The sequence below is a fragment of the Asterias rubens genome, chromosome 14 (assembly GCF_902459465.1).
Source record: "Asterias rubens chromosome 14, eAstRub1.3, whole genome shotgun sequence".
NCBI lineage: Eukaryota > Metazoa > Echinodermata > Asteroidea > Forcipulatida > Asteriidae > Asterias > Asterias rubens.
Genome location: NC_047075.1, coordinates 10,448,054 through 10,471,554, shown reverse-complemented (window position 1 = coordinate 10,471,554; position 23,501 = coordinate 10,448,054). Strand labels below are relative to the sequence as shown.

The 23,501-nt window shown below is 38.8% G+C and overlaps 1 protein-coding gene across 4 annotated transcripts in view; it reads left to right on the top strand.

The window, feature by feature from the left end:
• LOC117299081 (serine/threonine-protein kinase STE20-like) overlaps positions 1-23,501 on the top strand; it is a 42,611-nt gene that overhangs the window by 6,379 nt on the left and 12,731 nt on the right. Inside the window, exons 5-19 of one of the 4 annotated variants that reach the window (XM_033782496.1) lie at positions 782-826; positions 1,326-1,370; positions 2,363-2,482; positions 4,437-4,610; positions 5,916-6,203; positions 7,208-7,252; positions 9,312-9,374; positions 10,766-10,789; positions 11,753-11,824; positions 14,395-14,436; positions 16,527-16,598; positions 17,062-17,145; positions 18,161-18,250; positions 19,237-19,338; positions 20,673-20,859. In XM_033782496.1, the coding sequence (XP_033638387.1) occupies positions 782-826; positions 1,326-1,370; positions 2,363-2,482; positions 4,437-4,610; positions 5,916-6,203; positions 7,208-7,252; positions 9,312-9,374; positions 10,766-10,789; positions 11,753-11,824; positions 14,395-14,436; positions 16,527-16,598; positions 17,062-17,145; positions 18,161-18,250; positions 19,237-19,338; positions 20,673-20,859 (1,453 nt within the window). The remainder of the gene's footprint in view (positions 1-781; positions 827-1,325; positions 1,371-2,362; positions 2,483-4,436; positions 4,611-5,915; positions 6,204-7,207; positions 7,253-9,311; positions 9,375-10,765; positions 10,790-11,752; positions 11,825-14,394; positions 14,437-16,526; positions 16,599-17,061; positions 17,146-18,160; positions 18,251-19,236; positions 19,339-20,672; positions 20,860-23,501) is intronic. The other 3 variants (XM_033782497.1, XM_033782499.1, XM_033782500.1) reach the window with 3 other exon arrangements.

The window sequence follows — 23,501 nt, the reverse complement described above, 5'->3', positions numbered from 1 at the left end:
TGTTATTTGCAATAGTTTGAAAGAATTCCCGACCCGAGAGGGCGCTGTTCGTGACGTCAATCGAGGCGCGATGAATCGCATGCAGTGCCAACATAAGGTAGTGACGCTTCGCGCAAGCTAAAAGCATGCCGTCAAAGTTGAAACAATACCTGACTTTTTTCACGTTAGGCAAATGCTCCTTTAGGTTCGTCTAGTCTTTCAGGTACCTTTTTCGACTTCCCCACTAGCTGGAAAAATTGTTGGGATGGCGTCATGTTTTAGAAAAGAACGTTTTCTCTTCATGTCAAAATGTGTAGTGTATTCCGGATTCTCGAAGCGATACGGCTCGAAGTGTTTGCTGCACAGCGCTGGAAAGACGTCGGACCGAACCACTTTGCAAACTGACCCCATCTTTAGTTGTTTTGCTGCATCCAACAGCAATACACCTGGTCGACATTGCCGGAAAATGCAATAAGGACTTGAATGTACTTGCACGTAGGTGTGTTCGATGTTCGAGGCAAAGTCTGCCTCGAATGACGTCACAAAAGGGGTAGGCGGAGTCCCCCCACCCAATTTGTTTATCTTTTTAAAGATATAAATCGTTAAAAACAATTACTCAAAAACCAATTTATTGTTCAGAAACATACACTCTAATGTTTGAAGAAAAAAATATATATGTTTCCAGGTGTCTTTAAGGGCACAAGTGTCACGGCTGTGGATTCGAACCCACACTCTACCCACACTCTGCTGATCAGAAACACCAGTGTCCTGTAATCGTTTATTTTGTTACTTTGTCAAACAGCCTTCTACACTCACCGATGAACCAGCATACGATTCTACAATAACTGTAAGTAGACGCAAATTATAGTTGACATTTCTACATTTTGAATTCACCCGGATCCAGGGTGACAGGGGACCTGCGGTCGTTTTCGGAAAGAGCTCAGATTTATATCAATTGCAAACCAATCTTGGTTGCATAGGAGTGTAGCCGACATCTCGAAATTAAATGTTTTCTTATGCTCTTCTTGTGGTGCTGAATGTGTACTCAAATAAAAACCTTATTTTAGTTTTATCTTTCATTCAAAAATGAAATTGATTAACTTTTCAATGACTTTACCTTTGAAAAAAAAAACTCGATGGTTAACTTGGCCACACAAAAAAAGAGGGCACATCTTTTTGGGGAACAATTTGTTTTAAATGTTTGTTTTCCCCTGACGGCCCCTGCTCGTGTTTTGTATTGACATAACATCCAAACGAAAATACAGATAAATTAAAACAATTAATAATATTGAACGCTAGTGTTGTAAACACAACTCAAATTATTGTATTGTTTGTGATTATGATAGAAAGAAAACGGCTCGCAAAACACAGGATATCAAGTTGAGAACGAGGTAAGTTGAGTCATAGTAAATTTCCATTTTTCAATGCTCCGCTTAAATTGGTAAAATACTCCAAATATTTATTAGCATAACACCTTATTAGGTAACGAGTAATAGAGAGCTGTTGACACGGCTCCCTCTGAAGTAACGTAGTTTTCGAGAAAGAAGTAATTTCCCACGAATTTGATTTCGAGACCTCAGAATTAGATTTGTAGGTCTCGAAATCAAGCATCTGAAAGCACACAACTTTGTGTGACAAGGGTGCTTTTTCTTTCATTATTATCTCGCAACTTCGACGACCAATTGAGCTCAAATTTTCGCAGGTTTGTTATGTAATGCATATGTTAATACAGAATACTCTCTCATAATTACCAATAATGTCCACGATCTTTAAAACGCACAATAATTTCCTGTAAAATAAAATAAGTCCAAGTAACACCAACAACCAACATGGCGCTGATTTTAAGCAATGCGATACACATACACAAACTTAGGCATTATTATACGTTGGCGGCCATCTTGGCTGTTTGGATTAATATGAAATTGTGCCCAGAGTTTCCCAAATGCAGTGGTGGATTTTTGTAATTATGGCACTGGAAATGGTGCCCGTTTGACCATGTGACTCGAAATCCGGCTCAGATTGACTCGTAATCCGGGTGAAACGTTCCCTTGGATTCCGAATCATGATACCTGCAAACTCGCAAGCCGGCTCAGATTGAACCATTGACTCGAAATCAATCCAAAATCCCCTGACTCCGATTCCAGCTGAAACTGACTCGGAACCGGGGGCAGTTCTGACCCTCGGACCTAAAGATTGTGTCAGCCTGATCCCATGCTCAAAATACGGCTCAGGTTAACCCTGGATCTCGAAGTTAAGGGATTCGGACTTCAAGTTAGTTTCGACCCTTGGAGAATCACTATACAGTTTTAGCTTGTGAAAACATTATCATTACGAATTGTCACACAAGTGTTTGTTTTTTTCTTCTTCTTTCTTTCAATTTCAGGCTGAAAATCCATATTCCACCAATTTGCCCGTGCTTGAGCCTGGTAACAAAACACCACAACTGTCAGACCTAATGCGGAAACGACCCAGTCAGCCTAACGTGTATACCATTGAAGAAGGGGTATGTATACATTTCACAAAACTTCTCATAAAGGATGCTCCGAAAAAGTTATCACATTTTTTGGTAGTAATGTATGCAGTCCATAGGAAGCAAGAAACAAATATAACAAGTCTCATACCTCAAATTTAAACACTCTAAGGCAAAATTCTTAAAACGTGAGGTCAAACAAACTTACGCGACAAAGGATTCGTGAAGTCATCGGCGGCTATTTGATGTGGGAAATAGCGCCCTCAATTGGACAAAGCTGGAAATTGCGCCAATGACGTCAACGGGTAATTGCATATCATTGTCATAGATAAGCAGTTTTTACCCTCGGCTGATAATGCCGAGCGGAGTTTGAGCAGAGAGGGCGCTGCAGTTTAACAAGCATAGTACGCAACATTCGCGGACTGTACGACCATAGACCTTTTCGCAAATACCGGGGCGCGCGCGTAAAGCTTGGAATTAGGTGCATTGTGGTCTAGCTGGTATCCAAATTTGATCCATATATATCCCACAATGCACCTCATTCAACAGTCTGCGCTTGCGCATTGGTGTTTGCGATAAGGTCTATGCGTTTGGTGTGAATTACATTGACATACTACGTCCACAGGTTAAATCCTTCTGCAAACCTTACCTCAAATCAATACCGATTTTCTTAAAACTATACTATGCAACTGTCTTGCTAAGATGTTGTTTCCGAACCGGTGGGGCCCCACGTGCCTCTTAGATGTTCTGCACGCTTTAAACTCGACAAACTAATACCAAGTGGCAGCAGCCAGGGTATGTTTGTCTCGACTTAATTTTAAAGGACTTGTTCATTTCCATAACTTAGTCAATCTGCTGCCACCCAGCGTCCAGAAATGTTTCTCGTTGATACCAAAGACATAGGTGCAAGTTTGTTTTAGTATAAAATGATACTTTCGGTGAACCTTAAAATTATTTTTTTTTACTAAATACACTGCTGCCCATCCGCCCGACTCAATGGTTTAAAGTAGAGATCACTCGAATTATGAAGTTTGTTTGTATGATTTGTATGTACATTGCAACTATGTATAATGTATTAGGAGTAAAACCATGCACTAAATTGAATACACTCTTTCTTGATAAAAAATTGTGCAAGTTCACCAAAGACTGTTATCGCCAAAAAATGCGCCGTGTTGTTGGCCGCATGAGGGCGCTCTCAATATATTTGTTTCACTTCCGGGGGGTACACGCGAATTGCCTGCAGTTTTAATTGGCGTTCTGTCACTTTTGTTGCGCCGTTGTTTAGTTGCTTCAGAGGTTGATTATAACGGCTTCTTTAAAGTATTTTCTGTCCATGAAGGGTTGATGTATATACGATGTGACCTCTGACGTCCCACGAAAACCATAACATGATGCGCGCGCATACCGCCGGGCAAAACCTTTGTGTTTTGGCAGCCAGCTAGAAAGTGTATGCAATCTTACCATGACTACGTGTATTTTTGCCCGGCGAAACATGATGTATACAGTGTTTTTTTAACAGAGGGCGGTTTGAATGTAAACATAGGTCACATCGTCTACAAGGAAGTATTGTATTCCATTCTTTAGTAACTGTTATTGCGTATGAATGATTAAAACCACCGGAAGTGATACAAATTATGTCTGAGGGCGCCCTCACACAGTCGTAAATGCGTCGCATTCTAGAATAATTACAATTATACCTTAGATTTTGCATGAAGCATTGCCGTAGTTGTACACCAGCGTTGTACACCAGCAACAATGTTTTGTCCGTTGTGGTCCGAAACAATTGCGTTCTGTTGCTTTAGTGTTATATGCAATGGTTGGTAAGGTTTCATTGTATATTTCAGTTTAGCTGTAGCACCTTGAGTATGATGTGTATATGTTTTTCTTTGAGAAATTGTCTTGCGAATTGTTTCGCTTTCTTGTTCTTTTTGTTGATGTATTTGTCTGTTGTTTGCACCTCTGCCTTTGCACTGCCGGTTTTTCGTAGACCTTTTGTGCCGATCCGACAATAATGGAAGAACCATTGGACGCCGAGAACTCATTCCAAATAGAGGGCGCTACCGTGGATGACTCAGCTACTGACCGGAAATCTCTTGCTATTTCTGGTTTGGTAGACAAATCACACGAAACAGTCGTAGATGCCACACCACGCTCTGTAGAGGTAAAAGTAGTGTGCTACTAGCTAATATGCATTGTTTCTTAGCGATCCTGTTGTAAATGCTTATCTTTGTGTCTTTTGTATTTTACTGTACTTTTCTTTTGTATTGTTGCGTTAAAAATTCAAAGTTGAGTTGGGGGGTTGACGCAAAATGAAAAATCAATATAACTTGAAAAGGGAGATCCATTTTTTTCCCCTATCATGTAAGGTTATCATCGTTTTGAAGTGATGTTTAATGCTTTGTATGGTTTGAAGAAAGAGAACCAACTAAAAATTTGTTTTAAAAAAATAGGGTACTATTACGTTACAAATCTTATTTAAGTTAGAGTTGACTCTGAAATAAGTCAATTTGGTATCGACGGTGTGCTCGTCTTCTGTTTTCCCCCTGAAGACGAGCTGAGTATACCCTTCAAAACGTCGAGTCGAAGTTGCTCTTTTTCAGAGCCAACACTTAATGTCGAAACAGATTAATGCATGGTTGTACCCGCAAGTTGAATAAGATTTATAGTTCATTCTTACCTTTTAAAGTCATTATACACTTTCGGTAAACAGTATTGCCCAAGTCCCACACTTCGTGTATCACAACTCATATATAAAATAACAAACCTGTGAAAATTTAGGCTCAATCGGTCATCAGAGTCGGGAGAAAATAATGAGAAAACCCACTCTTGTTTCAACGCGTTTCGCTGGTCATGACATGTGTTAAAAATAAATCCGTAATTCTCGCTATCGAGAATTGATATTGTTTTAATGTTTTCTCAAAAAGTAAAGCATTTCATGGAACAATATTTCAAGAGAAGTCTTTCACCATTACCTTCTGTAAACCCTGTAAATTATTTGTAAATCTGTGAACTTTTGTTTTTTTTTCTGTACCGAAAGTATATAATGGCTCTAAAGGAATTGGGTACTTTTTCAAAATGTCCATAGATTAATATTAAACTTACAGGGTTTGAAGATAATGATAGCAGAAAGCTTCCCTTCAAATATTACTTACTGAGGTGCTGTAGTTTTTGAGAAATGAGTAACACAACGTCTTGAAAATATGTTTGTAAATGATTAAAATAGATTTCGTCTCATGAGACGAAAACTATTTTCATGACATTCTTTTACTCATTTCCCAAAAACTACAGCACCTCAGCTCGTATTATTTTCAAAGAAGCTTTCTACTATCATTATCTTCAAACTGTGTAAGTTTAGTGTAAATCTGTGGACATTGTGTTTTTTGTCCTACAAAAGTTATATAGACCCTTTAAAGTACATCTGTTGTTATCATACTCGGCTTATTCTGCCGCCGTTGTTTCCTTCTAGATAGCGCACAGTGCTGCACTAGAATCTATACCGGATTCGGATTCTACTCAAGGTGATATTTTGGAACAATTCCCCTCACACACGTGTCTTGTTGTCGACACAAACGATACTATACACCAAACAGACAATCTGGCTCGGGGCTCGGTTCCTGGCGTCAGTCAACATTTTGAACATGATCAGGACCCTGAGCAAGACCGGAATCTTAATCCGATTCCGGAACAGGAGACCGATGCCTTCACCATCATCGTTCCTGATGTGTCGTCAGTCATCCAGGAATCATTGAAAAAGGTTAATAAAAGTATGACCAACAATCGTCCAGAATTCAGCTACGAAATAAATGTCAATGCGGTTGATTCAAAATAAAATACACTAGTTAAGCATTGCACATCCAATTGTGAAAAACAACAGTCCGGAAAGCGGCTACGAAATAAAATTCAACACGGTTGATTCAAAACAAAATACACTAGTTTAAAACTGCACATCCAGTATGCCACTTCATAAAAGACGAAAACTACAAAGAACAAGAGAAACTGCTATTGAAAGCCGTGATAAAAATATAAATAAGAAAATTATGTATAATTGCCTACTACCAGACCCCAACTCCTCGTGAATTTTGACTGGCCTTAATTAAAGTTCGTTCTCGACAGACTGCGCTTTTCGCTACTAAAGATCTTGCTGGGGAAATGGCTGTAGAACCAATCTGTTTCATTGGGGGAACCGGATTCTTGTTTTGTTTTACCCTTTTTTTTATTTCTTTTTTTTTCAAAGATGCTCCTACTTTGTATTTCTAGCTTCGTATCCGCTATTTTGTAGTCGCTAGTTCGTAGCAGGGTTAGAAGTACATTTCTCGAAATCACAGCTCAGTGTTATTTTTTATTTTTATTTTGTTTTCCCTCAACCTTTACACGCTCTTTGCTTTAGATTGTGTCCACAATTCAAGCATTGTTTAGCAATAAGCAGAATTGTGCACTGATCTTCATTGTAGAGAGCCATCATGTAAAACTATTATCCGATCCAAATTAACAATAGGCCTGCATGGGATTATAATGACTAACATTGCTCAGAAGAAAATGTATTAGCAGTTTCAAATGTTTTGTGTAAAAATGAATCTAACCTTTTTGCCTTTGAAGGCAGTCCTTTCCTTATTAGTTCATATCATTAACATAATATGCAGTTTTCTTGTCAGAAGTTGGTTTTATGACCTATAATCTTAATACGGATTAAAGACAATAAACCACTTTCCGCCACTGCACTAACACTACGTTCTGAAATCTCTTGTTAAACCCAAATAGCCAACTCCAGTGCCAAAGCCAAGGAACTCAATGACAGGAAACAACGTGAGTTAAAAACTAAAGTTACAAATAAGAGGTGGGGGTATCGAATGATGTTGCGATCTTTGCATGGATGTGGATAATAAGAAGGAACTAATCAATAACTAATACATTTGTGGGTACAATCAATTTTAAAGATGCTATGTCAGATTTTTGGCAGATTTGACCCCAAAATTTTGATTTCAAATTCAATAGGTATTTTGATGGGGGTCGAGAAAGTTACAAGCTTTCATTTGAGCCATTGCTCGAAAAAGTTCGCCTCAAAATTATTTATGTGATCCCGACAAATATATCACAAGACAAATATATCACAAGACCAATTCTTATGTGTTTTATAAGAAACGTTTTAAATTTTTGTCATGGTTCCTGACCATGAAAAGTAAAAGTTAAACTTGTTTTCGTTAGAGCGGGTGATACTCTTTGAAACAAAATCGCTCAAAACAAAATCTATTTTTTAATGTTTTGGGCCAAACAATCTGACATAGCATCTTTAATGGACCGTTTTGTCTCGAGGTTTTCGAATAGTATACTCTACTCGTCTTAAAATAAACACTCATCAATACCTCGGACAGTTTCGCTATTCCTATTGGCGGAGAGCGCGTCACGTGGGTGTGTATAAACTTTTGTTTATGACCGGTAACAAGTGTTGAAACATGGGCGTGACACACGAGCTTGCACCTGTGCTTATAATACAGTTTCTTCATTCATATCGGTCAAAAGCAACGGCTGAAACAGTTGTGCCACATCACGCGATACACGCGACGCGCACAGCATTCCCTTATAAGGAATTGTTTACCCGAGGGCGGCGGAGGGCCTTACCATTTCATAGCTGGAGGGGTGTTGTGTTGAAAAGATCAAAATAACATACAATTTTCGCATTTATTTTACCTTTTGAACAAAAGTGTTGATGTTTTTTGACCGAAAGGGTATTTATGAAGGGGAATTGTGTTGGGAAGTGTGTTGAATCGGTTTTCAGCTAGTGGTTTAAACCCGCCAAGGCCAGGTTCTTGAATAAATTTACCTCGACTTCGTCTCGGTCAAATTATCAAGAACATGGGGTGGATTTCACAAAGGTAGTCCTAACTTAGGACTAGTCCTAGGCAATGCTTAGAGATAGGACTGGTCCTAAGTTAGGATGAGTTATTGGTCCTAACTTAGGACCAGTCCTATCTCTTAGCATTGCCTAGGACTAGTCCTAAGTTAGGACTACCTTTGTGAAATCCACCCCAGGCCTCGTTGGGATTAAACCACACATTGATTCCCTTACTGAAACGAGCAGAGTATTAGGTTTGAAACGTCGCGACCACACTGGCTATTTTCAGAGCCGACACTCACACTAACGATATTATTGGTGTCTTTATGTGTAATTTGTTCTTAAAGGCATGCAGTGGACACTATTGGTAATTGTCAAAGACTAGCCTTCACAGTCGGTGTATCTCAACATATACATAAAACAACAAACCTGTGAGAATTTGAGCTCAATCTGTCATCGAACTTGCGAGATTTTAATGAAAGAAAAAAAACCACCATTGTCACATGAAGGTGTGTGCGTTGAGATGGTTGATTTCGAGACCTCAAGTTCTAAATCCGAAGTCTCGAAATCAAATTTGTGGAAAATTACTTCTCTCTCGAAAACTATGGCACCTCAGAGGGAGCCGTTTCTCACAATGTTTTATACCATCAACCTCTCCCCATTACTGGTCACCAAGAAAGGTTTTATTTGTCTTTGGTAGGGGTTAGGGTTGAACGAAAATCAGCAAAGACAAACCTCAATTGTGAATATTAAAGGCAGTGGACACTATTGGTAATTATTCAAAATGATTATTAGCATAAAACCTTACTTGGTAACGAGTTTTGGGGAGAGATTGATGGTACAAAACATTGTGAGAAACGGCTCCCGCTGAAGAAACGTATTCGAGAATGAAGTAATTTTCCACGAATTTGAAATATTGCTGCAGCTGCTTTGTTGTTTTATTTTAGTTGTTAATTGTTATATAATTATTTTGTTCGTTACTTGAAAACAAAAATTAGTTCTAAATCATTGATTTAGTTTTTATTTTCGCAGCCTGATGTCAGTAGCGAAGACCACCAAGCTAAAACTGAGGAGCCGATCCAATACTCTGACAATGTTAGTATGTAGTAAGAATAAAAATAATAATGGAGTCTTATCCGCCACAAAAAAAGGTGATCATATCTGTCTGCAACTTGGCGGTGAACTTTAATACTAAGAAATCAACAAAGCATCACTAGTTTATGCATTGCTTCGAATTATTTGCCCTTTTTTTTTTTTTTTGTGATTGGGGGCTGAGGGAATATGTATGTAGAGGACAATTCAAAACATATGTAGCGGTGTGATAGCAAACCATGGCATAATACCAAGTGAGACCACCAAGAAAACATCTGGATGAATCGATAGTTTGCATGATGAAGAATTTTCTTTTAAGGTCATGCAAAAGAGAGAAGCAGGGCCGAAACGCATACAAGTTGTTAAACAAAAAAAAACTAAAATATTATAGCCTCTCTCCGTGTCGAGTAAGAATCGTGTTTTAAAAGCAAGCTTTGAAAACGTCTGATGCCGCAAGTACATATATTTTTTTATTTGTGGCATCAGCCCAGGTGTGGAACCAACTCCCACTGACTGTCAAATCATCTCCATCCATCACAACATTCAAGACAAACTTAAAATCTTACCTGTTCAGTTAAGCATACTAACACAATCCTCGGTCTTAATTTGTCTTTCTCTCCTCAAGCGTCATAAAAGCCTTATTTAGGCGGATACCGGTGCTCACCCGAGGTGTTCTTTGTGATTATTTATTATTAGTTAAAAAGGGGAACAAATTTTTAAAGGCAGTGGACACTATTGGTAAATACTCAAAATAATTATTGGCATAAAACCTTTTTTGGTGACGAGTAATGGGGAGAGGTTGATGGTATAAAACATTGTGAGAAAGTGCCATAGTTTTCGAGAATTTGATTTCGAGGCCTCAAGTTTAGAACTTGAGGTCTCGAAATCAACCATCTAAACGCACGAACTTCGTGTTGCAAGGATTTTTTTCCATTATTATCTCGCAACTTCGATGACCGATTGAGCTCAAACTTTCACAGGTTTGTTATTTTATGCATATGTTGAGATACACCAACTGTGCATGCTAGTCTTTGACAATTACCAATAGTGTCCACTGCCTTTAAGGGAAAACAACAAGAATAACAGCTTTATTTGGACAAAAACGCAAGACGGATTTGGGGGAATTCGTGAGAAACAAAGAGACCGAGTGCCTATAGACAGTGTTTGACCCAAAATAATGTTTAGTAAAGTAGCGATGTGTTTTTTGGAAGTGCGGAGGCCAAGTCACAAGAGCAGATTTTAATACGCATAAATGATCTCAAAATAAAGTTGTGCATGTCACGATATTTTGATTCCTCTATATGAAGTCCAAAATGAAACTTATTCATTTTTTGGCTGAAATTAAGTTGTTTAGTTAGTTTATAAAACATGTTTGTGTTTTTCTTTTATTATAGCCTTATCTTCCGCCTAAACCAAGGGTAAGTTTACACTTAATAACCATGTTGAACATGTAAGCAAACGTTACAATGAAGGAACTGAAAAGTTTGTAAAATCCTGAAAAGGTATTATGAAATGCATATATTATAGATAACCCAATGGTCGCACATGGTGTTAACTGTAACAAACTTGTTTTTGTTGTTTTTAACTGTATGGGTTTTTTCCCCTTGACTTCGTTTTTATAACCATAAAAACCTCTAACAATCTCAACAAAACTTATGTTTTCCTAAGGAAATGTTTTAATAGTAGGACTAACTTAAAGTACATTTTGTAGTTTCATTATTGTTGTTGTTGTTGTTGTTGTTGTTGTTGTTGTTGTTGTTGTTGTTGTTGCTGCTGCTGCTGCTGCTGTTGTTGTTGTTGTTGTTGTTGTTGTTGTTGATGTTGTTGTTGTTGTTGTTGTTGTTGTTGTTGTTGTTGTTGTTGTTGTTGTTGTTGTTGTTGTTGTTGTTGTTGTTGTTGTTGTTGTTGTTGTTGTTGTTGTTGTTGTTGTTGTTGTTGTTGTTGTTGTTGTTGTTGTTGTTGTTGTTGTTGTTGTTGTTGTTGTTGTTGTTGTTGTTGTTGTTGTTTTGAGCACTTTATTTCACTGCTACTAATAATTGGCGGACTTTTTCGAGCAATGGCTCAAATGAAAGTTTGTAACTTTCTCGACCCCCATCAAAATACCTATTAAATTTTAAATCAACATTTTTGGTCAAATCGGACAAAAATCTGACATAGCATCTTTAATAATATCATTCTCCTGAAGACGAGCAGAATATACCATTCGAAACGTCAAGACCAAACCAGCTGTTTTCAGAGTCAACACCTACTTAAATAAGATTTACACACGGTTGTACTCGCAAGTTGAATATTAATTTTGTTTCTAGTCTATTCTTATTATTCTCTTATTAATAATCTTTGTTTTGTTGTTTTGTTGTTTATTTCTTTATTTGCATTATCAGGTGTCAGCCCGTCCCAAACCGAGTGCGAAGCCCCGAGTGCCTTCGCTTCATATTGAAATAGACAAACCGAACGTAAGTCAATTTAATCGATTTTCTTAAAGAACCAAACATCATCATGTTATTTTGACCGTAAAATCATAATTTTGTGCAATAATTGTGAAATGGTTTAAACAACAACACTTCACCTTCTTGGTACATTTCCTTTCTGGTACATTACACTCCTCCACTTGTTTGTCGGTCCACACTTATAACATCAATCGCTTGAATGTTCCCCGAGCAAAAACAAAGTTCCGGGTCAAAAAAACGTTTAGTGTGGCTAAGCCAATGATTCGGAACACCTCCACATTGCCCTCTATATAACTGCAATTCGTGAAGCCATAAAGTTTTACCTTTTCCCATGTTCAGTTCTTGCTTGTTCGCTTTGATCCTGTGGAATAGCGCCTTTTAAATGTTGTTATTATGTTTTGATATTCTTTTTATTGTAAACCACAATGGAAACTGACTGGGTAAATGTTTTAATGATTTATCGGGTTGAACACATAATTGACTAGATAGAGTAGGATTCGAACCAACGACCCCCGGATTAACGATCTATTAATGTTTTTATAAGCATATTTTTATATTAATACAAAAAAAAGAAAAATGTGTATGTAGTTGCTGGGTACCTCTGAAAAACAGTGTTTCACTGAGAGGTTTCCCCAGGGTAAATAAGAAATAAATAAATAACGTGCCGGCGCTCTACCAACTGAGCTATCTAGCCCTATGTTGGCGGTGTCACTATTTTGTCAATATATTCATTCTTTTTAAAGGCAGTGGACACTATTGGTAATTACTCAAAATAATTATTAGCATAAAACCTTACTTGGTGACGAGTAATGGGGAGAGTTTGATGGTATAAAACATTGTGAAAAACGGCTCCCTCTCAAGTGCCATAGTTTTCGAGAAAGAAATAATTGTCCACGATTTTGATTTCGAGACCTCAGATTTAGAACTTGAGGTCTCGAAATCAACCTTCTAAACGCACACAACTTCGTGTGACACGGGTGTATTTCTTTCATTATTTTCTCGCAACTTCGACGACCCACTGAGCTCAAATTTTCACAGGTTTGTTAGTTTGTGCATATGTTTAGATACACTAAGTGAGAAGACTGGTCTTTGACAATAGTGTCCACTGCCTTTAAATAGACTTTAGAACAAATTTGGCCAGGGGAATTACCCAAAGAGGAGTCTACAGTTGACCCTGTCATGACCGTTTTATTATGTTTTGGGGTTGTTGTTCACGTCTATACTTTCTTTCTTTTACTGATGACACGTTGACTTCGGATCATTAGATAAAGGCCCGAGCCGAAGGCGAGGGCTTTTATCACACGGCAACGAGCCTGCAAGAACGAGTCACTCTTTTATTCCCATTCATTAATGCATTTTTCGTATAACGGCGTAATAAGGTAAGAAACTGTGTAAAACTTATCCGTTTTCCGACGTGCTTGAGCTCTGTATGTCCGTGTGTTGCATTGTTATAACTGATACGACAGTTTTCGGATCAGTTCGTGCACGTAGTTTTGGTGCAAGACAATTCTCGTTTTCCTACGAGCCAACTCACCGACGTAGCCAACTCACCGACAGCGCCCGCATCGCCCGTAACGAGAAACGTCTTGCACCAAGACTAGCGCGTAGTATCCGAAAACAACCGGTTATTAACAGAGCTCCAGCTGGTCATTATCAACCGTTTAAACAGCCCCACGTGACGCGCTCTCCACCAATATGAATAGCGAAACTGTCTGAGGTATTTATGAATGATATTTTAAAAGTAGAGCATAACAGTTCACTAACATATTCTCCCAAGTGTTGTGTTTTGTGTAGTTTTTTTACAGAACCCTATCTGCTGATGAACTTTTAAGAGCCCAAATTTTGACTCGACCTTATGGCGACCATGTCCGCTGCTTGTTATTCAATGTGATTATGTAATCGCTACTGTTTGTGTGATCAAAAATTACGCCTGTTTTAATTCGAGACCGTGGTCACTCGGGAATAAACCCAAAATAGTAAACAAGCATGCACAGTTTCAGGAGAAAACAATACCAATAACCGAAATCGGCAGGTTTTTTACAAAATCAGTTATAGTTTTTCAAATACGACTTCATCTTAAAGGGGAAAATTCAACAACAAAAAATAGAGTATACTAATAATAAGAAGAATATATTAGTCTTATATAGCACACGTATCTACTAAACAAGGTACTCGAGGCGCCGAGTGTATACAAACTTTGAGATAAGATTAAGGTTATTGCAGTAATGAATTCTGAGACCACATTAATTAGCACCTTATAAGGGTTAACACGGTGCTACGGCGCATACAGCAGCCACAGCCAGGAACACCGGGGCGAACCCCTTCTCTTTTCGATAAGTGCACTAGGTTCTTGCACATGCGTTGCACAACACATGGGACCAACGGCTTTACGTCCCATCCGAAGGACGAAGCAATGGTTAAGTGTCTTGCTGGGGATTCGAACCCGCACTCTGCTGATCAGAAACACCAGAGTTTGAATTCGGTGCTCTTAACCGCTCGACCACGCCACTGTATGAACGTTCTAACCAGTAATCTTACAGACTGAAATAAAATACTGATCTTGTTATCATTTACAGCCTCAGCCTCCACCACGACCAGCAAGATCCAGCATCGGAATAGTAGGTTACAACTAATTAAACTTGTTACACAATTCCCCAGTGTTTTAATATTTTGCATAATAATAATAACAATATTATAGGTATTTATAAAGCGCCTTTAACAAAGAACAAAGCGCTGAACAATTAAAGACAGTGGACACTATTGGTAATTATCAGAGACTACTCTTCACAATTGGTGTATCTCAACATATGCATAACATAACAATCCTGTAAAAATTTGAACTCAATCGGTCGTCGAACTTGCGAGATAGTAATGAAAAAACACCCTTGTCACACGAAGTTGTGTGCTTTCAGATGCTTGATATCAAGACCTCAAATTCTAAATCTGAGGTCTCGAAATCAAATTCGTGGAAAATTACTTCTTTCTCGAAAACTATATTACTTCAGAGGGAGCCGTTTTTCACAATGTTTTATACTATCAACCTCTCCCCATTACTCGTAATCAAGTAAGGTTTTATGATAATAATTATTTTGAGTAATCACAAATAGTGTCCACTGCCTTTAAACAAGAACAATGCAAAGAAACAAGAAAAACAAAATAACAATGGATTAACGACGAGGCTGACTGAAAAAGCAGGTTTTGATGTTTTTCTTGAAAATGGCAGTAGAAGATGATTTCCTAGTGAGTTTAGGTAACTTGCATTTAAAGGCAGTGGACACTATTGGTAATTGTCAAAGACTAGCCTTCACAGTTGGTGTATCTCAACATATGCATAAAATAACAAACCTGTGAAAATTTGAGCTCAATCGGTCATCAAAGTTGCAAGATAATAATGAAAGAAGAAAGCACCCTTGTCACACGAAGTTGTGTGCGTTTAGATGGTTGATTTCGAGACCTCAAGTTCTAAACTTGAGGTCTCGAAATCAAATTCGTGGAAAATTACTTCTTTCTCCAAAACTATGGCACGTCAGAGGGAAATGTTTCTCACAATGTTTTATACCACCAACCTCTCCCCCATTACTTGTCACCAAGAAAGGTTTTATGCGAATAATTATTTTGAGTAATTACCAATAGTGTCCACTGCCTTTAATATATTTTGTCCCGCATACGAAATACTTACACGAACAAAAGAAACCAACAGCCAGGATACGCCCGGATTTTAAAAGGCTTACCCAAAAACTTTAATATTAATACCACCGGTTCTTTTCAGAACCACCTCTACTCATTTAGAGATTATCATTACTTGATACAGTCTACCCGCAGCCCATGCGTTAATAAGGATAATTGCCTGGTTTTACCTGCACCATTTTGTGTGTTTTTTCATGCGTGACCTCGGTTTGAATGTATAATTAGTCCAAAGGGCTTCTGAAATTCAGTCTTTTTCGGCCTTATCTGAAAATAATTGACAGAAATTATGTGACCCTCATTCAGCTCATAGTAGACGGGCTCTTTTGTTATTGACTTACGCTGGCCTTGCGGTCGGGGAACCATACCCACGAAAAACAGCCAATCACCGTGCAGGGAAACCATCCTGTTTAATGGGTTTTTTTTTTCGTAACGTTGATTCTGGACTACCGGTGGAAATCGCTGTATCCTGACTGGACTAACTACGATCCGGTCTCGCTTTTGAAATTTCCGGGAAGAATATGAAATAACCTATCAATGGGGACTATTGCCGACATTCATATTGTGAAGAATTTGCCGTGTTTTTGTGTCTTGTTTTCTCTCTTTTTGAATCCATTTTTTACGTAAAATTTTCTCTTTTTAAAATTTGAGCTGCACCGATTTTTTCGTACATAACGACAAACATGCTCTTCGTTTCAATTTACTGGTACATTATTTGGGTTGAGACTTTTCAGAAAAGGCCGAATATGACAGAATTCCAGAAGCCCTTTTGAAAAATCACACAGAGGTCACGCACGAAAAACGATGCATAATTTGCAGATAAAAGGACAGAAATGTAGTGGCTTGCGGGTAGACTGTTACTGCAAACTTTGAGTATAACTTATGCAAAGTTTCAAAATCTTCTTTAAATTACATTGTTCTTCTCATGGTAATTGAGTTTTAAATGACCAAAAGATTCAAGGCGAGCTTTGTCTGTCTTGAAAATGTTTGTGTTTTGTTTTGGGTTTTTTTCTTGGTAATCTAGTCACCATCGAAAGTGGACCATGTCGTGCTGAAAGAAGCCGTTGAGGAGGCAGTCAAGGGAATGAACAAACGGGTAATAATAACATTTCGAAGTCTTATAGCACACGTATGTACCAACAATGTACTCACGGCACTTAGTAGACACATTTTTTTACAGAAAGATTTTATTGAAGTTATGAATTATGAAATCAAATTTAGCATTTTATAAGGGTTTACAAGGTGATATGGCACATTTAGCAGCCACAGCCAGAAACACCGGGGCGAACCCATTATTTGTTTGATGTGCACTGGGTTCGTTTACATGCGTTATTCAACGTACGGGACCAAGGCTTGTTTGTCCCATCCGAAGGACGAAACAACTAATGCAATCATTATTTGTTTTATATAATGCAAAACACGGTACAATATTGTGTTTGGGCCACTGTAGTTGGATTTCCCATGTTGTGGTACAATTGCAGTCTTGTGTGACTTTTGTTCAGTGTTAGGAGATCACTGCATTCTGTTTGATGATTGTGTTATTTACTTTTTGACCACAGTCGGTCTCTGACATTAAAACTCCCGTCCACCTACGAGCTGAGGACATTGAACCAACTGCAAAAACGCTGGACCCAAGCAATCCCGTAAGTTAAATAATTCAGCTCATTGTAATAAATTATTTACTTAGTTCTTAATGATAATCACTTTATTATACAAATCAAAAACTAATATTCTTTATCCCCGATGCAAATTTTACATATATTAGTTCGTTGCGGTATCCGCTGCAAAAAAATAGGATTCGAACTGCCTCTAGCTAACGGGCAATCTCGGTAGCCTAGTTGGTAAGACACTGCTCTAGAATTGCAAGGGTCGTGGGTTCGAATCCCACCCGAGTAACATGCCTGTGACATTTTTCACAGGACTCGGGAAAGTACTGAGTTTACAGTGCTAACACACATCGGTGTATGGGTAAAAACCAGATTAATACACTTGATTATAATTACAATGAACTTTAATGGGGAAATCGGTAATCGAAGATGTGTTTGCTTCCGATCAGGGCAATCGAATGTACGTAACTTTTATGAAAGCGTCTTCAAGCATCCTTAATTAAAGGGAGTGGACACTATTGGTAATTACTCAAAATAATTATTAGCATAAAACCTTTCTTGGTAACGAGTAATGGGAAGAGGTTGATAGTATAAAACAATGTGAGAAACGTCTCCATCTGAAGTAATGTAGTTTTCGAGAACAAGTAATTTTCCACGAATTTGATTTCGAAACCTCAGATTTAGAATTTGAGGTCTCGAAATCTGCAAGCACACAATTTCGTGTGACAAGGGTGTTTTTTATGTCATGGTTATCTCGCAACTCCGACGACCAATCGAGCACAAATTTTCACAGGTTTATTATTTTATGCATATTTTGAGATACACTAAAAGTGGGAAGACTGGTCTTTGACAATTACCAATAGTGTCCAGCCGTCGATTTCACAAAACTCTTCCTAACTTAAGACTAATCTTAGGACTAAGGACGAGTCCCAACCCTGCACTGTAGCATGCAGACCTTAAGATTAATCCTAAGTTAGGAAGAGTTACTCGTCCTAACTGGAGATAAGACGAGTCCTAACTCTTTTTTCTTCTACCATTTGACTTGGTTTAGGATTTCATCGACGCTGTCATGCAGAACTACCTATCACTCATGTACGAAGTGTCCAGAGAGGAAGAGGAGTATCAAACACAAATGAAAAGGGTAAGTAATATTGTAACCGTTTTCACACTCTTGGGAAATAATAATAATATTTTGAGAAAAAAACAAGTTTATGAAGTTGAACTATTCTTAGAGTTATTGTTTCGGACACGGTTTGTCATTTAAATGTAATTTAACATCCTAAACCATGCAAGCTATTTGGGTTTTTCTGTGTAAATTTAATTATAGAGTTAAAACATCCCTAATACTTCTGTCTGAATTGTCATATTTTATGAGAAATAAATGGCATGTTTGGAGTTTATCGCTCTGTGAGCGTTTTATTAATTTTATTTGTTGGCATTGATGTCATGCAAGTGTAATCGGTTTTATAACCCAGATGGCCGATCAATCTCAAACTTCTACAGCTCTGTCAGTTTATATTATGTATAATATACATAATGGTGGATTGCATAAAGTGCTTACACTGCAAGCATCTGGGCCCAATGTCATGGCTCTGCTTACCGTAAGCACAGAATCGGCGCTTACAGAAGCAGGGAATTCTGTGCTTACGGCAAGCCTATTTCACGGGTTAGCGGCGAATTTTGGCGTCTGCTTCCAGACTTCTAGCTGGAAGTCTTTTATTATTGTAGTGAGAAATTACTTCTTTCCCAAATCTATGCTGCTTCAGAGGGGCCGTTTCTCAGTGTTTTATACTATCAGCAGCTCTCCAATGCTCGTTACCAAGTCAGATTTTAAGTTAATACTGTTTTGAGTAATTACCGAACGTGTACCTTCCCTTTAATGCACCATCGATGGAAAAGGGAGCAATTGTTAATTGAACAATTGATCGCAAGTGTCAAGACCGGGACTCGAACCCACCACGCCCTTATGTGAGGTTTTTTGATGGGATATTTTTGTTTACTTACAGCACATACAAAGATTTCCAGTAAACTTACTTTTGAACCTCCTCCTTAAAAATCGCACTTTCAAATATTGGCACAAATCCAGTGGATGCGTAATATTAGCATATAATTTGCATTCTGTAACAGGAATTGGAGAGGATTGAATCTAATACACTGACTGTTGAACCCCAAATGGAATATCGGCGTAAGTCTCTCTCAGCCCAGTTGACTCTGAACATGAGTAGAAAGGTAAGAATAATGATATAATGGCCTTTTTCGAAACCACAGCTTTGGCTTTGGATTCAGCTTCAGGCTCCTTTCCCTCGTCAAAACAACCGCGGGGCCAAGCCAGCCTTAGCCATTTCCAAAAAGGGCCTATATATACCTAGCCTGAACATCTGACGTCACATTTCGAGGCTGGTGAATAACGCCACAGACCTGCCTCCAAACCGGCGTGTGTAATCACCTTTGACCTACATTCGTTTCACCATAGAGCAAGGAGGTTTCACAGAGATACGCAATCAAATTATATTGCGGACGTGACATCAGTCTGTTGAAGATATAATGGAAAACTCATGTAACTGCATGTTCATCCAATTATATCATTGTATCCAATGCAATCACAGGATTTGAGGAGCAGGGACCTGTCTTTTATCATTGCGACTAAAGACAGGGACTCAGTCTGTGTATACCCTTCACCGATCTTGAACTCTCACTGCGGTGTTAATATTAATAATAAAACTTGTAATGCGCACATATCCACCCTGCTGGGTGTTCAAGGCGCAGTGAAACCCAAAAAAAAAAAAAAACAAAACAACAACATAACACAAAGAAAAACAGACACAACAAAATTAATCCTTGAAAACCTGTGACATAAGATAAGTTTTAAGAAGAGACTTTAATTTTGCGGTACAAAGACAAGATCGAAGATACGTGGTTGAGAGTTCCAGATGCGTGTTTGTTAAACACGCGTCACGTGTCATCCTTTACGTTGTAAGTGTGTGATGCCGCGACTATCCATAAGTAAGGACAACCCAGAAATAAACAATATTGATTTGGAAGGAAAGAGTTAGGGAGGCCAAAACAGCATTTCAAGTCATAAAAAGAAGTTTCGAAAAAATATGTTATCATGTAAAAACTACTATAACCAGTTACGAGAAAATACCATAACTGGTAAAAACCTTTTACAAACTTAGACAAAAATCGTGACATTATTTTACTCACTTCTGAAAAACGACAGCACCTCAGCAGTTAATATTTTAAGGAAAGCTTTCTACTATCATTGTCTTTAAACTGTGTGAGTTTAATGGACAATGTGTTTTGTGTTACAAAAAGTACACAAGCGTCGATTTGACAAAACTCTTCCTAACTTAGGATTAATCTTAAGACCTGGGACGAGCTTAAAGTTTCGTATCAAAATGAGTTGAACCCATTTAACTCATCCTAAGTTAGGACGAGTTATTTTTAGTATAGCTCGAGATAGCACATTTCGTGAAATCGGCTGTTGACCCTTTTTGACGCAAACCAACTCACCATGCAATGCATCAAATCCTATACGCACCTACGTTATTCATTTTTTATAGCCAAATCGTGACTCTGATGTCTACGTGAACCAGTGGAATAAGTCGTGGGAGTTTAAGCGAAATTTCCTGGATGTGGATATGACCACGCCCCTTGGGGAGGGGCAGTTTGGAAAGGTGTACAAGGGCAAGGCAACAATGTTTCAAGGTTGTATATGCGACTTGGATGTGGCGGTAAAGGTCATGAAAGGTCAGTTCTTGAGAATCAATTTGTAATTTAGATTTTTTTGTCATCCCATATTTCTTCATTTCACCGAAACAACGTTGGTGTTCGAACTGACAGCATGCCACAAAGGCTCTGCTTTCTGCAAAAACAATTACATTTTCCAAATCGATACAAAATTATGTCCCTACTGTTGAAAACAAAGCATTACCGATTGCATGTAGCAAAAACAAAAAAGAGTAGTAGGAACAAAATAGGAAACATTTTTGTCTTTATTGGATTTGCAGTTGTTTGTATTTTGTACGAAAAATTTACTCTTTTGTCACCAAAATCATTCATTTTTAACATTTTCACAGACAAATTCTACACTTTGTGGAAATGTTTTAATGATTCTTATTTTGTATCAATCCAAAACTCGAGGTAGCTCTACGAGCACAGTTTTTGCATTACCAAAACGTACCTTTTTTCGAAAACTTCCACTTTTCTTTAAAAATCGAAACATGAAAATATGTAACTTAGGTCTGTGTTTCTCTATCTCTCAGTAATTTTTACTAAGTTACGATTCAACAAAGCAACATTTAAGTTGTTCATTTCATGAAACTCATTCTTTTAGTTTCAAAAGAAAATTATACACTCAAAGAAAAAGAACTGATGGAGGTCGGTCTGATAAGCCGAGTCTTGTAGTTATCAGCATGTTTCCATACGGAGACAAGATACATGTATTTATGTATTCGATCAGGCTATAACTTCAAAAACACAAATCATTAATGAGGAAACTGGGGGATTTAAAAACACTAGGAAAACACTTACAGACAGAAAAAGGATGAAAACAAAACAAGCAAACAGAAGCCTAGGGATTGCCCAAAAGTGAACCAAGTCACGGTCCAAAGGGGCAATCCATTTAGGTTTGTAATTATAACATCAATGAGACATAACAAATAAAATAAATTAACAATTGAAAGAATTGGCAAGAGGAGGGCATTTAAACAAATTAAAAGTTACAAACAGATAGACAAACAGAGCAGGTACGAGTATAAAACAACTTTCAACAACAACAAAGCTTAAAGGCACCGGACACTTTTGGTAATTACTCAAACAAATTATCATCTTAAAACCTAACTTGGTAATAAGTAATGGGGAGCGCCAATATAGTAATATGTGGGGACTCTCAAATGATTACAAACGGCCAAACACTAGACTTATAACGAGAGGAACAACTTTAATGTGACGACAAAACGTACACGGTGAAAGAAGATGGCGTAGCCAATGTTTACAATATAACTGGACGCATGAGGGCGCTATAACATAACTGGCGCGACTACTTCTTTTTCTTCTATTCTATGGAAAAACAATGCATAAGTACAAGGCCGAGCATCTACATGTACTGTACATGCAGAAAAAAAGGCAATGTGACCTGTGGGAAGCAAACAAGTTACAGTCATTGTTCAAAAACGCTGTCTCGCGTACAATGAGTTAGTGATCAGCTGTCAAAGAACGAGGGAAAAAAATGAAGAGCAAAAAACTGAGGCTGTCATAGGGGTGGACTACCCTCGAGCCTAAAAGCATGGGGATTATTCTGCCCCGTAAAACAAAAGCAAAAACACTATAACGAAGTGAGGTTCGGGAACTAATAGTCCAGAACAAAGTCTTTCAGGTGTTTTGGTAGGCTGCGCTGACGACTGGAGCGCCTATGAGTAGGTACAGTGGAACAGGGCTGGGCTGGTGTGGGTGGCTCTTCATCAGTGACGGGAGTGGGTGTCTCGCTTGAACCCATAGCGCTGTGAGGTGTGAACTCCTCGGTGATTGGGACAATGTCGGAGGAATCATCAGCAGGTGTGGATAGTTCCGTGGGGATGTGTGGTGGATCTGGGGGTCGTGGTGCTGGTTGCAGATAGATGTCATCATCTTCATGCGCAGTGTCATCCGGTGGGGGAGGCATTCTGTGCATGCTGGTGTGTTCCCAGTGTGATGGAACCCTGTAGCATTCGGATTTCTTGACTCGGTACGATGCAGATCTTAGTTGGGAGCCCCGGAACTTGCGAATGTTGCACCATGCACCTTCGACGGATGAGACGAGGTATCGGTCTCTTGCTCGGGTTTTGTCACGGTCAGAGTACAGGTACACAAGGTCACCAACCTCAAGCTGTGGCGTTGGCGCAGCGGGTCTCAGGGGAGCTTTAGACCGTTCGCTGTAGGGGTGGTTTGTTGTGCGAAGCTGGTGTTGTGACTGGATCATCTGCAGGTCGGAGAACGGGATTTGTTGATTTGTGAATTGATCGCGTTGATGCCACATTTCACGGGCAGAGAGCCCACGAGTGCGGATGCGGGAATTCAGGTTAGCGGTGGCGAGAGAGAGGGCCAATGGTGTAGTGGTTCCTCCCATTGGGTCCAGACGTAGAAGTTCTTCCTCCAATTCACGAACTGCCTTCTCTGCGACTGGATTCTTATTGGGGTTTTTGATCCGGCCAACTTCAATGCTCATGTGGTGTTGTTTGAGGAAGTCATCGCGGACAAGGCGTGTGAACCCGGGAGCTGGGTCGGTGCGAATTACTGCAGGAGGGCCGTCAAATGGCCGAAGCTCAATGCAAAGGCGAATCAGTGCATCACGGAGCGTATCGTGACGTTCGCTGTCCACATGACATGATGCAGTAAACGAAGTAGTATTTTCG